The sequence below is a fragment of the Microcebus murinus genome, chromosome 17, assembly GCF_040939455.1.
Source record: "Microcebus murinus isolate Inina chromosome 17, M.murinus_Inina_mat1.0, whole genome shotgun sequence".
NCBI lineage: Eukaryota > Metazoa > Chordata > Mammalia > Primates > Cheirogaleidae > Microcebus > Microcebus murinus.
In genome coordinates, this window is record NC_134120.1 from 17273156 (window position 1) to 17288382 (window position 15227).

General features: G+C 34.5%; 1 protein-coding gene across 4 annotated transcripts in view; it reads right to left on the reverse strand.

Moving 5' to 3' along the window:
- The window catches only part of WDR7 (WD repeat domain 7), a 315698-nt gene that overhangs the window by 267264 nt on the left and 33207 nt on the right, over positions 1-15227 (reverse strand). For 3 of the 4 annotated variants that reach the window (XM_012745464.3, XM_012745468.3, XM_012745469.3), the window contains exons 8-12: positions 13224-13369; positions 12735-12837; positions 10844-10985; positions 10365-10613; positions 9368-9588 (exon numbers count right to left, since the gene is read on the reverse strand). In XM_012745464.3, coding sequence (XP_012600918.1) covers positions 9368-9588; positions 10365-10613; positions 10844-10985; positions 12735-12837; positions 13224-13369 — 861 coding nt within the window. The remainder of the gene's footprint in view (positions 1-9367; positions 9589-10364; positions 10614-10843; positions 10986-12734; positions 12838-13223; positions 13370-15227) is intronic. The other variant, XM_012745467.3, reaches the window with a different exon arrangement.

Consider the following 15227-nt stretch of genomic DNA (forward strand, 5'->3'; position numbering starts at 1 on the left):
TCGATCTAGTGATTTTTAATCTGCCTATTTGGCCCTAAACTTTTTATCCCAATCACATCTCCTTACAACAAATAAACACTGAATTTACACACGTCTGATATAACCACAAAATACGTTTTCTTTCCTTTCTTATGGAAACAAATGGGTTAATAGACTGTCTTCATCATTCTAACTGGAGATGCTAAAAGGATCTGTTTATCTCTTTCCTAGTGGTGAATTAATAAAACATATATGCCAAAGTATCTCTTTGTTACAAAAGGATTCTGGCTCGCTTTTTAAGTCTACATAAAAACAAACAAACAAACAAACAAACAAAACAATACAGGCTAGGGATAATGGCACATGCCTGTAGTCTCAGCTACTCAGGAGGCTGAGGCAGAAAGGATCGCTTGAACCCAGGAGTTTGAGGTTGTAGTGAGCTATGATGCTGCTGTACTGGGCAGTAAAGCAAGACTCTGAGTCAAAAAACAAAAACAAAAACCAAACAAAAACAGAGAAACCTAACCTTCAGTGTCCACATTAGGCAAGAATACTATGCCTAGCCCATAATTTATGCCCTAAAAGAGCAATAAATGGAGTCAAACTTCCCCATTGATCATCTGGGGTCATTCTGGCAAAAGCTGTAATCAATTCACAAATGTCCAGAAAAAAATGAACAGCTTGGGTCTCTGAGACAGTTGGAAACCCCAATATTCAGGCAATGAACAGGAAGGCACAATACTTAGGACCATACTTTCCAAGGAATTAGCAAAACCCTTTTATCTAGTTGCCATTTTTTGGTATCTTGAAACTTCTATCTCATGAAATAAAAAGATGCAAAGGTAGACTATCAGAAAAAAAGGACTCACCCCTAATTTGGGCAGATTCTAAAACCACCTGGCCATAGTTGGGAAACTAGGAAATAAAAAGTAGTTCCTGACACAGGAATAAAGTGTATCTGCAATAAAGTCACTTGAGCACTGAAAACAAATGCACAAACTGCCCAGATGTAGGCCTTTATCGTGGAAATAAGGATGTAAATAACTGAAAATAGAAGTAATAATAATAATAATATCATAAGCTCTTATTATAGGCCAGGCATTACTTTCAAATGTTAAACGAACATGTCACAGAAAGTGTTAGTAGGGCTCAAAGATGTTAAGTAACCAGCTAACACCAACCCAAGAAGAAGACACAACTCAAGATCTGTTTGGTTCTAAGGCCCTGTTCTCACTGACCTGACCAACCAGTGGTTCCAGGCTCCATATGCCTACAGCAAGGTGTTTTCTCTAACTCCTTTCAAAAATCTTCACCAATGACTAAGAAAAACTGTGATAATGACTCCAAAAAGAGAATCATCATACAAAAACTAACTTTTTTGTTGTTTTTAGTATATATTCTTCCTTTCTAACCTTTTATCATCTATTTTCATTTCACTTCACTAGCTTGTCAAATCTTTCTTTAGACAAATATCTTGCATACTTTACTTTTCAGTACAGTTCACATTTTATCATCTTAACATTTTTCTTCCAAACATCCTTCCTAAGTAGGATGAAAAAAAAAAAATGTCCTAATGCTCACATACAGCTAGCTTACAGCACATATAAAACTATTATTCTGTTCTCTTGGTTGATATTTTCAAAGTAATGTACATATATCAAATTATTGCCAGCTTTTGCCTAAACCTTTATCAGTTACAGACAAATCCATCAGATACTAGTCAGGACAACTTACCAAGTGCTCCAAACTCCTTCACATAACATGCATAAGACTAAGTGCATCTGCAAATACAGGTTGCTCCTGTACCATGTATGATTTTATATATACCCACAAAATTAATATATCCAAATGCCATAGATACTGCCCTTCCTGAAAGTCTTCCAAAACTATCCAAAGCTGACCTCCTAAATGCCCCTTGTATGTGCTCTCTAAAGGCCTTGAAAAAAAACCCTTTCATAAGTTTTATCATACTGCCTTATAATTCCCTGCTTGCTAGTCTGGCTCCCTCATTAGACTAAATTTTATCAAACAGGGACTATGGCTTATCCACTATTATGTCTCTGGTCCTAGAATGCACCTGAGACATGGTAGGCACTCAGATATTTGCTAAATGAATGTCTAATCAAAAATACCCAACTGAATAATAACCTTATTAAAAAGTCACTCATTTTTTCCTAATAATTTCTGCCATCTGAAAATGAATTTTAACTCATTTTAAAACTCATCAAATTACTCAAGAAAAATTAAGTCTTTGTGTCATACTTTCTCTACAGCCCCAAATAAAAACTCAATTTAATCAACTACTTCATTCACAAGGTTTAGAATCAAATCACTTCTGACCACCACTAAAAATAAACTGCATGCCCAATGGAATCTTCTCTACTATCAACAAAATGACTCAAGGTCTAAAGCAGGGGTCCTCAAACTTTTTAAAGAGGGGGCCAGTGCACTGTGGGCCCAGGATGAGTCGGCTGCTAGGCAAGACAGGCAGCGGTGGCAAAAACACCCCTCGGGCCGGATAAATGTCCTCGGGGGGCCGCAGGTGGCCCACGGGCCTTAGTTTGAGGATGCCTGGTCTACAGGAACCATTCCAAAACAGAAGGATTTCTAAATTTTCAAAATGTTTGGCATAATCTTAGCACAGTCAGAATAAGGATGCAGACTTTCTCATTATTGTTAAAGGGTCCTCTTACTGACAGACCCTTGGCATAGCACTGAATTTTTTGGCTTCCTGGCTTCCTACACAAAAGACTGAGAATGTTATGATATGAAGACATTGATGATATTCATGGCAGGAAAAATTTTTTTATCTTGAACACAATAGTATATGATAGTAGTAAACTCTGAAAAACAAAATTATAAAAAATATAAAGTAATCAGAATGCATAACTAATATAGTACCGGTATATTAATACATTTGTGCTTTTAAAATGAGAATGACGGCTATACTTATATATACTGCACACACAAGTACTTACAAGCCCAGAAAATTAGCAAGACTTAAAAGATTATAAACATGATGGTGGAAAATTATGGGGGTAAAATGGTGGCTGTACAAACCTATTTCTAATATTTTGAAGGGTAATTTGGCATTATATATTCAAAAGCCTTTAGAAAGTAATCTGTCCTTTCCTATAGCAATTCTAATTTTAAGAATTTATCCTGGTCAGGCGCGGTGGCTCACACCTGTAATCCTAGCACTCTGGGAGGCCCAGGCGGGCCTCCTGCTTGAGATCAGGAGTTTGAAACCACCCTGAGCAAGAGCGAGACCCCGTCTCTACTATAAATAGAAAGAAATTAATTGGCCAACTAATATATATAGAAAAACTTAGCCGGGCATGGTGGTACATGCTTGTAGTCCCAGCTACTCTCAAGGCTGAGGCAATAGGATTGCTTGAGCCCAGGAGATTGAGGTTGCTGTGAGCTAGGCTGACGCCACGGCACTCTAGCCTGGGCAACACAGTGAGACTCTGTCTCAAAAAAAAAAAAAAAGAATTTATCCTAAGAAACCATTCTGCAATTGCAAAAATATTGAGCTATACTAATTCTCATACCTACTGTTGATAAGAGGAAAACATTTTTAAAAAGCAACATTCTAAAATGTCCAATAAAATTAAATCACATCAGAAGAGGCATGGACTCTGTAAAAAAAAATAATAAATTAGAGAATATCATTAAAAATGATGTTATAGGAATGATGTTAAAAATGATGTTAAATGTTAAATAAAAATGATGTAAAAATGATGTTATATGTTTACTGACACAGAAAGATGACAGATCTTTAGAAAATATCTGTATTGTCTATAAATATGTATTTTAAAAAATTTTCAAAAAGATGAATACATGAAAACATGAAAATGGTCTCAAAATCTAAAAGAATTATGTGTTAAAGGAAAAGGAAAGTCATAGAACATTAGGTATACTATAATATATTTTACATATGTCAGTTCTGCTTCCTGCTTTTGCTTAATTTGTATTGAAAAAGTTTAGTCTACTTGGCTTCACAGACTATAATTACAGACATTGTTTTTTAAATGTAACACTCAAATTAAATTAGTGACAAAAATCAAGATTCAAAAACATGAGATAAGAGGAAATTCTGGCAAAAACTTTCGGTACCTGTCAGAATAAAAGTACAATATATTAAGAAGAAAACCTAATTTGTTAATTGCTCTTATTGACTGTGAACATTAGCCACACTAGTATACATGCACTCACATGTGCTATTCATATTATCATACCTGTCTCTAGTAGATAGGCTAATATTGTCAAATGAAGGCATGAACACTAATTTTCAGGTTAGATACCTGACATTCCTGTTTTCACAAATCCATACTGCCCCCTTCTGGGTATTTCTGGAGATTATGTGACAATAAAAGTTTAATAAAATGTAATAAATGAAAAGCAATCATTTTTTAGCTAATATCTTAAAGAACTTAGTCTATGTCACAGGTCCTCAAACTTTTTTAACAGGGGGCCAGTTCACTGTCCCTCAGACCGTTGGAGGGCCGGACTATAGTTTAAAAAAAATTATGAACAAATTCCTATGCACATGGCACATATCTTATTTTGAAGTAAAAAAACAAACAGGCAAAAACACCTGCATGTGGCCCGCAGGCCGTAGTTTGAGGATGCCTGGTCTACATGTTCACAGAAACATATTATTGGTACTAAATAATTAATTTTTTTTTTTTTTGAGACAGAGTCTCACTGTGTTGCCCAGGCTAGAGTGAGTGCCATAGCGTCAGCCTAGCTCACAGCAACCTCAAACTCCTGGGCTCAAGTGATCCTCCTGCCTCAGCCTTCCCAGTAGCTGGGACTACAGGCATGCGCCACCATGCCCGTCTAATTTTTTTTATATATATTAGTTGGCCAATTAATTTCTTTCTATTTATAGTAGAGACGGGGTTTCGCTCTTGCTCAGGCTGGTTTCGAACTCCTGACCTTGAGCAATCCGCCCGCCTCGGCCTCCCAGAGTGCTAGGATTTCAGGTGTGAGCCACCACGCCCGGCCGATTTATTAATATTTTAAAACATTTTCCAAAAATTCTGTTCTGAATAGTTCTAACAACAGAAAAACAGCTCTGACAAATCATCAATGCAAATGAGGGAAACAAATATTAAATACATAAATAAAACAAGACACTTAAAGAAGTCACATTTTCTGTTCCTTTTATATTCATTCCCCTCACTCCCCAAAGCAAACCAAAAATCTGAATTTGGCAACTATCTTTCCAGTTCAGTTTTAATACTTTTACTACCTACATATGTATCCATAAATATGCAGTATGGATTTGTGTTTATTAAATGTAAAAAATGGTATCATAGTGTATTACACATACAAATGTTCCATGTCATAGGTTGTACTTCTAAATCCAACCATCTGCTATAATGGAAAATCAACTGAGAAAATGTGGATAACTCCATACAAGATACTACTACAATTCTATAAATAGAAAATCTCTCCTGGGTCACTAGCATTATTTTTTAATTTCTGAGTTTTCATTTATACTAATCATATCTGTCTGGTTTATTATGAGAAATTTTTTCAAAGCTTATATTTCTTAAAAGAATAAGACAACATTCTATATATAGTTCTGAAGTATTAAAATATTATATTACAGCAAGGGTCCTCAAACTTTTTAAACAAGGGGCCAGTTCACTGTCCCTCAGACCGTTGGAGGGCCGGACTATAGTTTAAAAAAAAACTATGAACAAATTCCTATGCACACTGCATATATCTTATTTTGAAGTAAAAAAACAAACAGGCAAAAATACCCGCATGTGGCCAGAGGGCCGTAGTTTGAGGATGCCTGTATAGGATAGAAAATCTCTGAAGGATGAATAAGATATTGAACTCAGGCTAAGGGAACCACAGAGCAGGAGAACAGGAGAGAAACAGAGACTTGCTTTTCATGAGTAACCTGTAATACCTTTTACATTTTATACTGTGTGTATCACTCCCTATTTATAAAATGCATCTTAAATATAGTAAATAGTCCAAGTACAGATGAAATAAGCCAGTTAAAATTTTAGATTTTTAAAGAAAATTTTTGTAAAAAAAGTCTCCTATATGTGTAATTGAAATGGCAATCTAACTTACTAATAATGTAAAGTTTCCAGTTTAAATTTGAATCCTGTTAAAACTGCATAACAACTATCACATCTGAATAGCAATATATAAAGCCAAAACCACTCATTTAAAAACAAACACAACTTGGAATGACAAACAAAAATGGTATAGGACTTTATCTTACATGATGTTATATAAGTTACATACTGTTTAAGTGAGCAGTTTCATTTCAAATAAATGTTTCATTTTGATTTTCTTTCATATAGTATATATTTTTTATTAAGAAACCAAACCATCAAAAAGAAAAAAAAATCAGTCTGGGTATTTTTTTTTCTCTACATTCTATAATCTTAAGGAATGAAAATGGCAAATAACCTAATATTAGAGATCTTAAAACCACAAATTTCAGTACCCTCACAAAGTCAGTATACAGTTATTCAAATCTCACAGCTCTTTTTGAATAGCTTACTAAAGCGCCTTATTTCTCTGAATACCTATGATATGTTCCTGCCATCATCCACCAAAACACTGTAAGTAACTCTCCTTTGCATTTATAATCAGCCTTGTAGCAGGCTTACTTAAATACTTCCCCTATCCTCCTTCTAAAATGTAAGCTTATATTTTTTGAAAAACTTGAACACATTACTTGGCACAGAGTAAATACTGCCCAAAAAACTTTCTGAATTGTTCTCAATAATCTTTTGGCACCACACAAGCCTGAATTACTTCAATATTTTATATCTCAAAGAGTAACTTCAAGAAAATTTTTAATTTTCTTACATTTTAATTCTTTAAAAGAATCTCTAACAAGTAAAAAGTTAAGTATCAGTTAACCAGACTATTCAATGAATTAGTACTCAATTTCAAAGCACTTTTCCTAAATGAACTTTTAATATTTTTGAAAATAATATTAAATGAAATTCTTTTAAAAAATGAAAATCATGGCCATGCACGGTGGCTCACACGTGTAATCCTAGCACTCTGGGAGGCTGAGGTAGGAGGATCACTTGAGGTCAGGAGTTTGAGACCTGCCTGAGCTAGAGTGAGACCCCCTCTCTACTAAAAATAGAAAGAAATTAGCTGGACAACTAAAAATATATAGAAAAAATTAGCCAGGCATGGTGGTGCATGGCTGTAGTCCCAGCTACTTGGGAGGCTGAGGCAGAAGGATGGCATGAGCCCAGGAGTTTGAGGTTGTTGTGAGCTAGGCTAACGCCACAGCACTCTAGCCCGGGCAATAGAGTGAGACTCTGTGTCCAAAAAAAAAAAAAAAAAAAAAATCAGAAATGGTTGTTCTAAACTAGCATAGAATTATCAAAACAATAAATTTCTAGCATTGAAATACTACATAATTCATCAAATGTGTACTCAGAGATGAAAATTCGCACATTTCACTATATGACATAACTACTATAAAATGAAGTTTAGGAGAGGGGTTGTAAAAACACTTTAACTTATAAGTACAATATCTATTTCACTAAAATGACATAAAATTAGTTATTTAAATAAATACATAGCAATTTTTCACAGTGATTAAGATAAGAATCAAACTGGAAGAAAGAAAAAGGGAAGAATAAAAAAGAAGGGAAAAATTAAGGACTTGAATTTATAAAAATGGCAGGAAAAATAATGAGAAACATTAGTACTAGAACTTTGTACAAAGCCACTAACATCAAATCAAACAAAATACATAGAACTGGCAGAACATGGCTGATTAAATATATTAACAAGAGCATTAAATAAGCAGAAAGGCCAAGGAAAATTTCTTGGGTTTTAAAATGAGAAATCTTGTGAACACTGCATCAGATACACCAGTAAAACTGTTTTCAATTTCAGTAAGACTGTTTTCAATTTCAGTAAACCTAGAATTGGTGACACTGGGCTATCATAAGCATGAAATATGTGCACAAGAGGACACAGGATGTTTCTTTTTTTTTTGAGACAGAGTCTTGCTTTGTTGCCCAGGCTAGAGTGAGTGCCATGGCGTCAGCCTAGCTCACAGCAACCTCAAACTCTTGGGCTCAAGCAATCCTTCTGCCTCAGCCTCCCAAGTAGCTGGGACTACAGGCATGCGCCACCATGCCCGGCTAATTTTTTGTATATATATTTTTAGTTGGTCAATTAATTTCTTTCTATTTTTTTAGTAGAGACGGGGTCTCGCTCAGGCTGGTTTCAACTCCTGACCTCGAGCAATCCGCCCGCCTCGGCCTCCCAGAGTGCTAGGATTACAGGCGTGAGCCACTATGCCCGGCCAAGACATAGTATGTTTGCACATGTGCACACAAATGTGTGAGTCTTTGGTGATTTTGCACACAAAGTGGCCGATCACATGACCAAATTCCATGATTAGCAAACAGTAAAAGAAATTATTGGGGCTGGGCACGATGTCTCACACCTGTTAACTCTAGCACCCTGGGAGGCCAAGACAGGAAGATAACTTGAGGTCAGGAGGTCAAGACCAGCCTGAGGAAGAGCGAGACCTGGCTCTACCAAAAACAGAAAAATTAGCTGGGCATGGTGGCATGCACCTGTATTCCCAGCTATTCGGGAGGCTGAGGCTGGAGGATGGCTTAAGCTCAGGAATTTGAGGTTGCAGTGTGCTATAATGACACCACTGCACTCTAGCTCAGGCAAGAGAGTGAGACTCTGTCTCAAAAAAAGAAAGAAAGAAAGAACTTACTGGGTCCATCAGTTAGCAGCCCTAAGCCCTCCTAAAATTTCATATTTCTAAAGTACTAGCTATTCATTTGACATTATGGCCTAAATTAAAACACATCACAAAGAAAGCAATCTGCTTCTACAAAGTTATGCACAAAACTTTCCAAAATCATAATCAGTGACTGTGACACTTTCTCTCCCTTGTCACAATAATTTTTTATTTAAACAACCTCCATTGGTAAGTACTGAAAAGTTATTTTGCCTTTACCAAAGTACAAATTTATTGTCTTTTTGCTCAGATAATAAGATTGTAGAAAGTCTCTGGAGATATTTAAATTATTTTAAAACATAAAATTGAAACTTCATTCAGTAAACATTTTCTAACCTGCCACTATGTTTCAGGAAGAAGCCACACCATTTAGGAGACACTAACAGGAAAAATACACTATATACATCTTCTATTTCTACGTGCCTGCCAGTAAATGCTCATAACTATGCCTAAATGTTGTATGTTACTATTATTTTAGTTTTAAAATTGAAACAGTTTTGTTAATTCTCTTATCATATTTTAAGTTGCTCTAGATTCCATGTATACTCCTGATAGCAACATAACTTGGGTCTACCACAGTGAAATAATGTTTTATATAAATCAACTTACACTACAGTTTTCAGGTGGAACTAGAAGTTGAGTAATCTCGCCACCATGAACACAGAAGATATGCTTCATTTCTCCAGAAAATATGTCCCAAATTATGACTGAAAAATCCACACCTCCAGATATCAGATATCTCTGATCATACCGAGCTGAGACCTGATGAGGATATAGCAAACATGTGACTTTGTTCCGATGACCACGGAGTGTTCTGTGAGGTGGCCAACCTGTGAATAAGGTTTTGGATTTAAAATGGGAAAATTAAAGACTTATAAAGTTTCGACAAGTAAAAGCAAACATGAATTTTCAAAATAGCTATAAATTTTATCACAGAAAAGGCTTCCAATTTTATCTTCTAAGTCTACTCTATCCAATACAGTGGATACTAGCCACATGAGACTACCAAGCATTTGAAATGGGGCTATTCCAGACTCAAATGTATTGTAAATCTAAAATAATCATGAAATTTTAAAGACTTACTACAAAAAAAGGTAAACTATTCCATCAGTAATTTTCATATTGACTATAAGCTGCAATGAAAATAGTTTTGCTATATTGAGTTATATAATATACATTATTATAGTTAATTTCACTTGCTTCATTTTCCTTTTTAATGTGGCTATTAGAAAATTATATATATGGTTACATATATGATTCACGTTAGATTTCTACTAGATGGCACTATTCTAGATGACTATAGGTATTACTGGTAAATATATTACTTAGTTATCTATAGAAATAACTAATAATAGATGGAACTATTAACATATATCAAAAGAGATAAAGTTGGATACCTCCTTATTTACAATCATCACATGATATTAATTCTAATAATAGGCATTGAATATTATATTATTCGCACATTAAACTCTATCAACTACATAGCACACTAACTGCTACACTAATTCATTTTATTTGTGAAAAACAGAGAGTAGATACATCTTCATTATCAAGGTTACAGAGTTCTCAAAACACTTCTGACAAGAGTAGATCTTCGGTATACCTCTTCTAAGCATGTGTTCCCCTTGCAGCAGCTGTACTATGGCCGTCTGTGTGGCAGGTACAATAACTATGCTTCCATCTTCACGGCCACAAACAAGTCTTCCGTGTGCTGGTATGTACACACTTGCAGTTACTTTGAGAGGTTCATTACTATTAGGAATCACACTCAGTTGATCTATAATTCCAGCAGGAAAAGGATTCAGTTTATCAAATGCCTCTTGCAAACTAATAGAAGTTGTCATTTTGAGCCCTGCAGGTTTTGTTTTGTATAAAAGAAAAACATTGGTCTATGTTAAAAAAATTTAAAACATTAAATAACATTTGTTAATTCAGTAATATGTCGAAAAATTAAAATTGTAAACAAATATAATTTTTAGAAGAAAATGACGCATATACATTATGAATTTGTTATTTAGTAGTTAGTATTTAAGATGTTAAATTAAAAGAATTAAGAAATGGCTACACATCATCTATTACTACCTTCATCACCTTCCTGTTTATCAGGTGTGTCTGATATACTCCAAATATTCAATCTTCCAGAAGAATCACCCTGAATTAATAGTTTATGGAAATACTCCCTGCATCCATAGAAGAACCGAGTAACAGGAGGACAAATTAGCAACTGCCAAAAAAAAAAAACCATTTAAATACCTTTAGCTAAATTTTTAATCAATATCTCACACATTAACATTTTTTTCAAATAAAGACATTAGGTAATTTGCCTCAGCAGCCAAGTTTAAAATATGTTTACAGTATGATTATGCAATAATATTTTAATGTAATTAGTAGCATTAACATACATGTTAACTAATGCTGAGATCTATTATATTAAACATTAAAGAAAACAACCACTTATAGTCTTTCTCTAAAATCAGTATGTATACTTTTTCTCTGCTTTATAAAAACGTACTAGCCAAAACAATGCAATTGATTTAATTGCCTATTTATTAAACAATTAATACAGAGATATGGCACTCTTTACTCAAAAGAAAAGTCTGTACTTAAAAGGTTACCCTGTCTCTACTAAAAATCAAAAGAAATTTATTGGCCAATTAAAAATATATATATAGAAAAAATTATCCGGTCATGGTGACATGCCTGTAGTCCCAGCGAGTTGGGAGGCTGAGGCAGAAGGATTGCTTGAGCCCAGGAGTTTGAGGTTGCTGTGAGCTAGGCTGACGCCATGGCACTCTAGCCCGGGCAACAGAGTGAGACTCTGTCTCAAAAAAAAAAAAAAAAAAAAGAAAGAAACTATATATAAAGCATAACCAACTGTTTGATTTTAAAGTCTAAAAATTATTAAAAACTTTAATTGATAAACTACATACTTAACAAGGAGAATTTGCTACAGCAACTATAATAACCAACATTCTACATTTCAATGTATCTATCATATCACATAATATATATTTTTAAATTTAAAATGTATTAGAGAGCTGATATTTAAAGAAAACTGATATGCATGGTTTTTGCTTTGTTTCATGTATTTTTTTATGCAAGTCATTATCCCTTAGGTTAACTGGATGTAACTGTCTAAGTTGAAGAGCTGTAAGTAGAAGTTTAAGTGAAGAGAGTATAGAGTAGGCAACCTATCAAGGATCTTAACTATACCTAGATGTATAAATTCTGTGTATTCAAAATATTCATGGAAAAACAACTCCCTTCCTCTCACCATCCCACAACATAAAGATGGGACACAATGTTCAGAATGATAAAGCAGTGGAAACCCAGAACATCAGTAAAGAAAACTTTACTTTCAAAACCAAAGCCACTTTCTTACTGCCCAATATAGAGTTGAAAACCCAATACTAAGTGATGTCACATTTCAACATTAAAGGTATATTAAGCAGGTTTTTAGAAATGACAATAAACTTTTGTTTTTATAAAGAAAAATGTTTTATTCTTCATTTCTACTATCTAAAGATATAAATTGCTACATGATTTTGGGGAGATACTGCAATGCCTTGTTCAAGTAATGAACTATTATAAGTCAGCATTATTATACAATTACCTCTACCTTTCTAAAATTATATCTGTCACTATGTTTATAATTGCATAATAGTGTATAAATTTAGACCACCAGGAGGAATGTTATTAGAAAGTCAATTCCAATATGCAATCAGCATCTAATCACTAGTACTATTAGAGAAAGGTGAATGCTATTTTATAGGTATATTATTTATTTTTAAATAAGCAAATTTTAAAATGTATTTATAATTGACCATATCAAAATGTTTTGCAACATCTAACACAGTCCCTTGAATTGTATTAAATCTTTCAAATGCTTAACTACCAAAAGACATAAATAAATACAGTTGTGAAATATTTTCAATGTAACCATCAATTATAAATGATACCTGAAGAATTTTACCTCTTTATCTTTTCGATCCAAGAGGCTATGTTGTACTGGAGGAATTAAATTTTCAACGGCTTTTCCCACATCACTGCGGAATGAATCACTAGCTGGAAGGCAACTGAAAATGGGAAAAATACAACATTCAATTAAAATACTGACAAATTCTTCCAAGCAAGGAGCTAAAAAAAAAAAAAAAACTACATTAAATATTTTATCATTCCATCTGACAACATTTCTTGAAAATGGACAAAAAAAATGGGTTTTTAATTACAGTTAATTTAATGTAAATATTTAAATTAAATGATATAAAAATATTCTCCTTCAAATAAAAATTTACCTAATTTTTGCACTTGAAAGTTAAATTGGCATTACAAATTTAACTTAACAAGTTCTAAAGTTAAGTTCTAAATTAAATATTTATACTATATACATTTGCATAATTTGATCCCAAATTCTGAATCTTTTGCTTTTGATGAAAGCCCTAATTCATTACTTATCACATACCTGGCAGGTAGCTTATAGATATAACTTTGTCCATTTTCAGTCCAAATGATTACTTTATCTGCTGATACAAAGTCCCCTCCAGTCCACGTCTGTCCATTTTCACTAGGACCTGAACACAGCAGGGAATAGTCTCCAGCATCAAATACCTACAAAGAATAAGAATTCACAATCTACTCCATGTTCCTGTAATTTAAGTAAGATACAGTGACATTTCAACTTTAAAAAAAAAAAAAAAAAAAGGTTCTGGAAATATATTTAACAAATTCAGGTCTTTAAAGTTCACAGCTTCCAATGAAGACAGTTGATCAGTGAGCCCTGGGGCATGGTCATCTTAAATAAAGAAAACATAACTAGGCCCCAGCTATGTGCAACCTCCCTATGAACAAGCAACAGACTATGACAAGTAGAGCTGGAGTGCTCTTCTACACAGGGACAGTAATCCTTAGACTTTCTTATATAGAAGGAAGAAGTACTCTATCAAAGAATGGCAATAGGGAATCAACCTCTGGAATGCAGGCTTATGAGTCCTGTTTTATTTCTATGTCCAGGAAAAAACATTTCTAACAGTAAACGCTGATATCAAAATAACTCTTATTAATTAAGGGAATTACTTTGCTTTACCTTATCTTGTCAATGTTCTAAAACACTACAAATAGAAGTTAAGAGACTCACTTTTATTATTTGGTCATTATCACACAAACTTCAAGTCCCTATGATTTTTTTCCTTTTTTATTTTATTTTTGAGAGACAGCGTCTCACTCTGTTGCCCAGGCTGGAGTGCAGTGGTGCAATCATAGCCCACTGCAACTTTGAACTCCTGGGCTCAAGCGATTCTCCTGACTCAGCCTCCCAAGGAGCTAGTACTACCAGCAAGTGCTACCACACTTTGCTAATATATATGTATGTATGTATATATATATATATACACACACACACATACACACACACACACACACACACACACACACACACATATATATATATATAGTGTAGAGATGGTTTCTCTCTATGTTGCTCAGGCTGGTCTTGAACTCCTGGTCTCAAGCAATCCTACTGCCTTGGCCTCCCAAAGTGCTGAGATCACAGGCATGAGCCACCATGTCTGGTCTAGTTCCTATAATTTCACCAGCAACAAAACCTACTGACCTTATCAGGGCTTACATTTGTAAGGAACATCTTTACAAACCTCCTTTACAATCATTATCTTATATGACCCTTAGAATTACTGCAGGGGATAGATAGGCTGTATTACTACTCTACTTAATGGACAGGAAACTGACACAAATAAGGATTTTATCAACTGCTCAAAGTCATGTGTCCAGGAAATGATAAAGCTAGGACTAAAATCCCTAGTCTTATAATTTGTAACAGAATTGTTCTTTCTACTACTTTCAATATTTGCTAAAAGTCCATCCTATATTGTCAGAAAACCTCCCGAGAAGACACAAGTAATTCTTCATTCTTCAATGGCTTGGTTTTAATTTTATTTTTCTTTAAAGAAAACAATGAAGTTGTTTGTGTAAAGCCTTGAAGTTAGAACAAATCCTAGCTGAATTTAACATGATTTGCTATAATATTTAACATTATATAACATTAGCACTACAGTAATAGCCAAGAAAAGTCCAAGAAAGAACAATGGAAACGGGCCGGGCGCAGTGGCTCATGGCTGTAATCCTAGCACTCTGGGAAGCCAAGGCAGGCGGATAGCTCGAGGTCAGGAGTTTGAAACCAGCCTGAGCAAGAGCAAGACCCAATCTCTACTATAAATACAAAGAAATTAATTGGCCAACTAATATATATATAGAAAAATTAGCCGGGCATGGTGGCACATGCCTGTAGTCCCAGCTACTCGGGAGGCTGAGGCAGAAGGATTGCTTGAGCCCAGGAGTTTGAGGTTGCTGTGAGCTAGGCTGATGCCACAGCACTCACTCTAGCCTGGGCAACAAAGTGAGACTAAGTAAGTAAGTAAGTAAAGTCAGTAAGTAAGTAAGTAAGTAAGTAAAT